The sequence below is a fragment of the Crocuta crocuta genome, unplaced genomic scaffold (genome assembly GCF_008692635.1).
Source record: "Crocuta crocuta isolate KB4526 unplaced genomic scaffold, BGI_CrCroc_1.0 scaffold221, whole genome shotgun sequence".
NCBI classification, from domain to species: domain Eukaryota; kingdom Metazoa; phylum Chordata; class Mammalia; order Carnivora; family Hyaenidae; genus Crocuta; species Crocuta crocuta.
Window position 1 is genome coordinate 660,733 of NW_027528610.1, and position 8,405 is coordinate 669,137.

An 8,405-nucleotide genomic window follows, 5' to 3' on the forward strand; every position below is an offset into this window, starting at 1 on the left:
AAAAATATTAAAAAAAAAAAAAGAGCTGATCGGCAAAGCACCCCTTGTCTCAATCAAGCGGGAAGCCCCTCCGAGTGTCCCCCGCACTGTGCCGAGCGGTGGCTGTCCGAAAACGTGCCGCTGCACGGATTCCTGGGACCTGCGAGTCTTGGTTGCAAACACAGTCTTGGCAGCTGGAGTGAAAAGATCTCGGGAAAAGCCCGGCATGCGTGGCAGTGGGTCTTAATTCAGGGGAGGGGTCCATGCAAGACTAGACAACAGACACACACAGGAGAAGCCACACGAAGACGGAGGCAGACATGGGAGGCGGGTGGCCCTAATCTAAGGGACCCTGGGGCCCCAGGAGCTGGGAGAGGCGGGAAAGGCCCTCCCCTGGGGCCTCAGGAGGGACCACGGCCCCCCCCCCCGGATCTCAGCGGCCCCGCCCCCTGCATCTCAGTGGCCCCGCCCCCTGGGTCTCAGCGGCCCCGCCCCNAGTGGACCCGCCCCCTGCATCTCAGTGGCCCCGCCACCCTGGGTCTCACTGGCCCCGCCCCCTGGGTCTCTGTGGCCCCGCCCCCTGTATCTCAGACTTCTGGTCTCCAAAGCTGGGAGAGTGTGAATTGTTCTGCTGTTCTAAGCTGCACCGTGCGCAGTGCTTTTTTACAGCTGCCCCAGAAAACTAACAAAAGCACGGTTTAACTTGCGCGGGAACCAAGCCCGCCCCTGATTTGAGGAGGCACTTGGTTCGGGATGCAGCAGGAGTGAAGGTCTCTCCGAGGCCTCTTGCAGTGTTAAGAAGAGACCTGGTGCCCAGCCTGGGACCAGGTTAGGCTCCTTCTCGAAGACCTCAAAGCCAAGCAGTGGCTACATCGAGGACGATGCCTTTATAATAACGAAGCTGATACTCGAGTGACTTACCTGTGTGACCACCTAGAAAACCCAGCACCTTTTTCCTTGAGTCTTCTCTTCTCACCCCAACTCACCTTAAAACATACCTCTTTGTGTACACTTTGCCATTTCTCTCTTATTCTTTCAAACTTCAAAGAATCAATCACACACCACACACCTCCCCTTCACAGAATGGAGACTGAAGTAATTGGAGAATCCTTCCCTCCCAGATCTATGCTCGTGTATTTGAGGGTGTAAGATACAGAAACCCATGACAGGGAGACATATTTTCGGAAGGTGGGTGCTGATGAGCTCGTGTGAAAAGTCCCGCAAGGTGGGGCGCCTGGGGGGCTCAGTCGGTTAAGCGTCCACCTTCGACTCAGGTCACGATCTCACAGTTCGTGGGTTCGATCCCTGCATCAGGCTCTGCACTGACAGCTCAGAGCCTGGAGCCTGTTTCAGATTCTCTGCCTCCCTCTCTCTCTGACCCTCCTCTGCTCATGCTGCCTCTCCCTCTCTCAGAAATAAATAAAACATTTTTTAAAAATTTAAAAAAGAAAGAAAAGTCACACAAAGTTCATCTTTGTCAGGGCTGCCTAGAAAGTAACAGCTCAAGGGAACAAACCTCCAGGCAAAGGTATGTGCTGAGACATTGCAAACGGTCCCGGGTGAATAAGCACCTTGTGGACGCGCTGGTAAGAATCTAGGTGGTTTCGAGTGTGACTGAGTCACCACTAGGTTACAAGTTTGGGGATCTTTGATTGCAGTTGCGGCGAAGTCTCGAGGTTAACACAGCGCACACTTTCACACGTGCACATTCTGATTCTTCTCACCTTCACTATCTGGACCTCAGAATGGTTGGTGTCTCAGAGGAAGAAATATTTGAGTGCAGAGCATGGCTTTCCAGTCCTGGGGACACTTACTTGTAGACGAAAGTCAGATTTGTCCCGGAGTGTTGTTTGCTTGCATTCCAGGTAACCTGCACAGCCTCAAAATTAAAGTTGATGATCTGAAGCTGCAGCGCTCCTTCTGGGTAAAAAGAGACAAATAGGAGACCTTTTGAGACAATGCTGAAAACGGTTGGAAATTTGTAAAACGACATGAGCCATTCCATCGTAAGAATAATAGAGTGCTTTCAAGGCACTGATCAAATCACGATTTTCACAAAGAAGCCAGGCATTAATTACATCAGTAAGAGCTGCAGGGTAGATAAAGATCGCTCAGGACAGAAACAAAAGATTACGGCTACGTTTCTTCTTATGTTTACAAGAGATAATGGCCATTAATTAGTGTGAAAATCAACTCTTGTCAACTGTGTGCCTCATGACATCGCCTTTTGCAGTCACAGAGGGTACCAGACACCAGCAAACTCACCGTCTCTTTCAGAACAGCACGCATGACAATTTGAGAAAAAGTTCACAGACCAATGAGTCATTCAGTCTTGGCTCTTAAAGTTACTTAAGCTTGTGCAGTTTTGATTTTCACAGATGTCTGGGTTAGTCATTGTGAAAGTAGTTAGTGGGTGTGTTCTAGCATTGAGCAAATATGCACTGATCCTGACGGTGACAATGGGCAAGTTTCCTACTGTCAGATGAGGGGGTAACAATTTTGGGGATAAAGGCTACCATGATCTCAGGGACCTTGTGTTAGAAGTGGAAGTATCATGATGGAGAGAGAAAGAGGGAGAGAGAGAGAAAGAATGGATGGATATGTAGGTAGATAGGTAATAGATGGATGAATTGATGGATGGAAAGAAGATTGATGGGTGATAGATGGGCAGATAGATGGATATAATCATGGATGGATGGATGGATAGATAGATGGATACATCAATGGATGCATGGAAAAATTATTAATGGGTAGATAAGTAGATAGATAGATAGATAGATAGATAGATAGATAGATATAAAGATGGATGTATGCTTGGATGAATGGATAGATGGATGCTTGGATGGATGTTGGATGGATAGATGAATGGCGGATAGATGGATGGAGGGATGGTGGATGGATGGATGATAGGTAGGTAAGTAGGTAGGTAGATAGATAGATAGATAGATAGATAGATATGATGGATGGATGGATGGATGGGTGGATGGATGGATGGATGGATGGGCAGGCAGATAGGTAGATAAAGAGACAAAGATAGATGTATAGATGGATGAATGGATGGATGGATGGATGGATGGGCAGGCAGATAGGTAGATAAAGAGACAAAGATGGATGTATAGATGGATGAATGGATGGATGGATGGATGATGGATGGACGGATGGATGGATGGATGATGGATGGATGGATGGGTGGATGGATGGATGATTAATGGGTGGATAGAGAGATGGATGGATAGATAGATAGATGTGATGGATGGATGGATGGGTAGATAGATAGATAGATAGATAGATAGACAGACAGACAGACAGACAGACAGATAGATAGATAGATAGATAGATATAAAGATGGATGTATGCTTGGATGAATTGATAGATGGATGCTTGGATGGATGTTGGATGGATAGATGAATGGTGGATAGATGGATGGAGCGATGGTGGATGGATGGATGATAGGTAGATAAGTAGGTAGATAGATAGATAGATAGATAGATAGATAGATAGATAGATAGATAGGTAGATATGATGGATGGATGGATGGATGGATGGATGATGGATGGACGGACGGATGGATGGATGGATGGATGGGTGGATGGATGGATGATTAATGGGTGGATAGAGAGATGGATGGATAGATAGATAGATAGATAGATAGATAGATACACAGACATAAAGATGGATGGATGGATGGATGGATGGATGAAGGACACGCTTCTGGCAGCCAGCAGGTTGTGGGTGAGAGGAAGGTGAACAGATTCATGTCCGCAAGTGCTGAGGAAGAGAGTCTGAAAGACCCCAGGTCGGGGCCTCCCAGTCCACATTCAGTGCTGGGTTCAGCCCCCATCCCCGCCCCCCAAGCCGGAGGCAAATACGTGTCCCGGCGCTGGTGGTGTTTGCTCAGCACCCGCTCTGACATCTCTGGGCTGTGGTTTGGCCTGATGAATGCTCATGGGGTCAGCCCCCATTTCACGGCCCAGAATGCACCATCCTCTCTCAGTTGACACGGCTCTTTTACGTATTCTAGTCTTCGTTTTCCGATCCGGTTGTCACCCGCAGGTCACTCAGGTGCCCAGGCCTGGGCTCAACACGTGCACAAATGTTGAGCTTCCCGCTGAGCCTCCAAAGTGTGTTTTTGCAGCACGTTCTTGCTCTCGAGGCAGATTCTTGGCCAGAACCTTCCGACATTCGCAAGCCATTTGTCAGGGCTCGGGTGCGGTTTGCAAAATAGAAAGGAGACCTTTGCTTGAGCATGTGGTCGTCACCCCGGCCCCGGCCCTTCTAAGGGCAAATCGCAATTTAAAAATAAATGAGTTCATTCTTCCCGTGAAAGATAAAAGGGGCATCTGGCTGGCTCCGTCAGTAGAGCCTGAGATTCTTGGTCTCGGGGTAGGGATTTGACCCCACGTTGGCTCTTGAGAGTAGTTTAAAAAATAATTGAAAATCTTAAGTAAAGAAAAGAAAAAAGGAAAGGAAAGGAAAGAGAAGAGAAGAAAAGAAAGGAAAGGAAGAGATGCATCCTCTGCCTTTTCTCAGAGGGTTTACTTTAGGAAACTTACAGGATTTTTCTCCATCTCTCTGACATACATGCAAATCCTTTTCTTGATCTTGGTATTGTGATTCCACCCCACGTTGGTTCTTGACAGTACTTTAAAAAATAATTGAAAATCTTAAATAAAAGAGAAGAAAAGGAAAGGAAAGAAAAAGAAAGAGAAAAGGAAAGGAAGGGAAAGAGAAAAGAAAAGGGAAAATAAAAGAAAAAAGAAAGGAAAGGGAAGGAAAGAAAAGAAAAGGAACGAAAAAAAGAAAAGGAAAGAAAAGAAAAAATGAAAGGAAAGAGAAAAGAAAAGAAAAAAAGGAAAGGAAAGGAAAGGAAAACAAAAGGAAAGGAAAAGAAAGAAAAGAAAAGAGGAAAGGAAAGGAAAGAAGAAAAAAGAGAAGAGAAAAAAAGAAAAGGAAAAAGGAAAGAGAAAAAAGAAAAGAAGAAAGGAAAAAGAAAAGAACGAAAGGAAAGGAAAGGAAAGGAAAGGAAAGGAAAGGAAAGGAAAGGAAAGGAAAGGAAAGGAAAGGAAAGGAAAACCGAACAGATGCGTCCCCTGCCTCTTCTCGGCGGGTGGACTTCGGAAACGTGTAGGATTTTTGTCCATGTCCGACACGCAGCAAACCGTTTAAAAGCGAGCGCCCCTTGCAGACTCAGGACCCAGAAAGCTCTTCGTCCAGGACTGAACGCAGCAAACGCGCAGGCACCGGACGCCCCTCCCCCCACTCTCCTGCGAGGTCAAGTTCAACTGCAGGTTGTGAAGCCGCATCCGGCGGGCGGCGTCTCTTCTCCGCTGGACGAAGCCGCTGAGCTCAGCGCAGGGGCTCCCACCCTGAATTCAGGGAGCACTTTGTGCCCGAAGGGTCTTGGGGGGTCTCAACTGCTGAGTGTCCCCCCCACCCCACCCCACCCCCGGGTCCGTCCCAGGGTCTCTGTGTTTGCAAATCTCCCGAACGGCCCGCGTGGGACTCACTCGGCCTTGTGGTTTCAGGCTCGTTTGAGCGCAAAGCGGTGGTTTTTCTCCCTCTTCTCCTTTGCGGAGGGGACTTCGGGGTGCGCACCGATTTCGCCTCTGAGTCAAGTTTCCAAACGGGGGGAGGGGGAAGGCCGCCCGGGGCCACAGGTTCCCCTGTGATTTCCACGGAGACGGGCTTCCCAGTGTTGGCTGCCAGGTCCGCTCCCCAAAAAGGAAGTGGGGGGCCCAGAGCGGGGCTTCCCCCCCACGGCGCTTGTGAAAAGCCGTCTGTGGGTTTTACCAGACGTGACAGCACCTGAAGGACAGACCGAGGGAGAGGAGCGGCCTGTGCAGGGGTGCGGAGGGCAGAGACTAAGATCTCTGCGGCACTGATGGCCAGACTTCATCAATAGTTCATCCCTGCCGTGCAGACGCCCTCACGCAGGACACGGGGAGGCTGGGGGGCCGTGTTTGATGGGGGCTGAGCTTTAGTTAGGGAAGCTGAGAACATTCTAGAAGTGCATGGCAGGGATGCTTGCACCACAACATGAATGTACTTAATGCCACCAGACAGTACCCTTAAAAATGGGTTAGGCAGAACAGGTTTTAGTTTTATAGTTAAAATGTTACAGTTTATGGAAACCAACCTGACAATAAACAATTTGTAAAAAAAAAAAAAGTAAAGAATTGGAAAAAAATAAGTAAATAAATCCACATGTTCCTATAAAAAATTTTAAAGTTTACCATAATTGCTGACATCTTTTAAATATTTATTTATTTTTCAGAGATAGAAAATTTTATATATATTTTACCATAATTGTTTAATATTTTGTTTAATTCTTTATTTTTGAGAGAGACAGAGACAGAACACGAGCCGGGGAGGGGCAGAGAGGGAAGGAGACCAGAATCTGAAACAGGGTCCAGGCTCTGAACTGTCAGCGCAGAGCCTGATGCAGGGATCAAACCCACGAACCGTGAGATCATGACCTGAGCCCAAGTCGGACACTTAACCGCCTGAACACATAATTTTATACCTTGTGCTCCACTGACCTCTGTGCTGACAGCCTGGGGCCTCCTTGGGATTCTATCCCTCCTTCTGTCTCTCTCTCTCAAAATAAATAAATGTTTTTAAAAACCTTATTCTATCAAAAAAAAAAACAGAAATGGTTGAAATCAATTGTTTCGATTCTGATCATCTCTTCTCCATAGAGACCGAGAAGGTGACCTCATAAATCACAGGAATCCATCACTATGACTTTTGCCATCACGAGGGCCTCTGCCCACCCGAAGGGCGCTGGGCATTTCTGCGGTCGGCACCCCAGGACCCATGGGTGCCCGGGGAAGACCCTAGAGCCAGAAGCCACACAGTGTCACGTAAAATGCTCACTCACTTCCCGTCTGAACCGTTTGTGTGCGTCCGAAAAGCAACAGCAGGGAGCTTGAGAAGCGGTGACCTCAGGCCCCCGAATGGGCAGGTCCTCCATGGGGTGTGGGGTGTGCAGACAGCTCAGGTCGCCCCTCCCGCCTCCGGGCTGCTGGGCAGAGGGGGGTGGGTGCAAACACCCCTCGTCCGCCCCTTCAGCCGACGAGTCACCTGCGTGCGTTGGGGTCTCCCTCCCTTTCTCTCTGTCTCTCATCTATGTCTCTCCCTGTCTCTGCACCTCCCGTGCGGCTGAGATGCTCACCCGGGGGGTCCCAGTGCCAGCTGCACGGGGTGCAATGCAACATGAAAACATAATAATCCAATTAAAAATGTATCTCTCTGGCCCGTGATGGGGGCGAGGCTCACATGGACAAACACCGTCTTTGCAAATCCCGTCCCGTGGGGACATGTCAGGGCTTAGGGCCTGGAGACCTCAGGTCGAGGGGGCGGAGCCGAGCCCACGACAGAAGAGCAGTTTGCACACGGGCTGTGGGGCCAGAAGCCTATGGTGTGTGGTCCGCGCAGGGAGACGTGCGTCGATGGCCCTGTGACAGGCGTCTGCAGCCCTGTGCGCCCATGAGGACGCTGGCCCTGGGGACGCCCTGCAAGGGTGTGCAGCCCGAGCAGAATGGGCTCCGGCCGCTGAGTCCTAACGGGCTTTGCAGCTGTGATGCCTCGAGGGAAAGGCAGCTCCGCTCAGAGCCGGGCAAGCAAACCACAGACGCTTGTCGGCGAGAAACAAGCCGCCGTGTTTTCTAAGAAGTTACTAGAAAGGCTTTCAGTGTGTGCGGCTCGAGGGCAGGAGCCGTCCACCGTCTGTCCGTCGACCTCTGTCTGGTGATGAGCCTTAGAGCCTTAGAGCTTACGGCTCTGCTCCAAGCGGGTCAGAACCCACTCCTGGTCTACACCCAGGGTGCCTGGGGGGCTCAGTCCATGAAGTGTCCAGTTCCAGCTCAGGCCATGATCTCAGTTTGTGGGTTCAAACCCCACGTCGGGCTCTGTGCTGACAGCTCGGAGCCCAGAGCTCTTTCGGATTCTACGTCTTCCTGTCTCTCTGACCCTCCCCTGCTCATGCTGTCTCTCTCGCTCTCTCTCTCTCAGAGATAAATAAAACATTAAAAAAAATGAAATCCCAATAAAACGAAAGCCAGCATTTTCTTCCTAATCCCCCTATACGTGCAGACATATGGTATTTGTCCTTCTCTGCCTGACTTATTTCGCTCAGCATAACACCCTCAAGGTCCATCCGTGTTGCTACACAGGCCAGATTTCACTCTTTCTCATTGCCATGGAGTATTCCATGGTATAGATAAACCACATCTTCTNGCGTCTTCCTGTCTCTCTCACCCTCCCCTGCTCATGCTGTCTCTCTCGCTCTCTCTCTCTCAGAGATAAATAAAACATTAAAAAAATGAAATCCCAATAAAACGAAAGCCAGCATTTTCTTCCTAATCCCCCTATACGTGCAGACATATGGTATTTGTCCTTCTCTGCCTGACTTATTTCGCTCAGCA

At 49.2% G+C, this 8,405-nt stretch overlaps 1 protein-coding gene across 1 annotated transcript in view; it reads right to left on the reverse strand.

The window, feature by feature from the left end:
* Positions 1 to 8,405, reverse strand: part of CRLF2 (cytokine receptor like factor 2) — a 21,001-nt gene that overhangs the window by 10,824 nt on the left and 1,772 nt on the right. Inside the window, exon 2 of the mRNA XM_077754710.1 lies at positions 1,794 to 1,899. Within this exon, the coding sequence (XP_077610836.1) occupies positions 1,794 to 1,899 (106 nt within the window). The remainder of the gene's footprint in view (positions 1 to 1,793; positions 1,900 to 8,405) is intronic.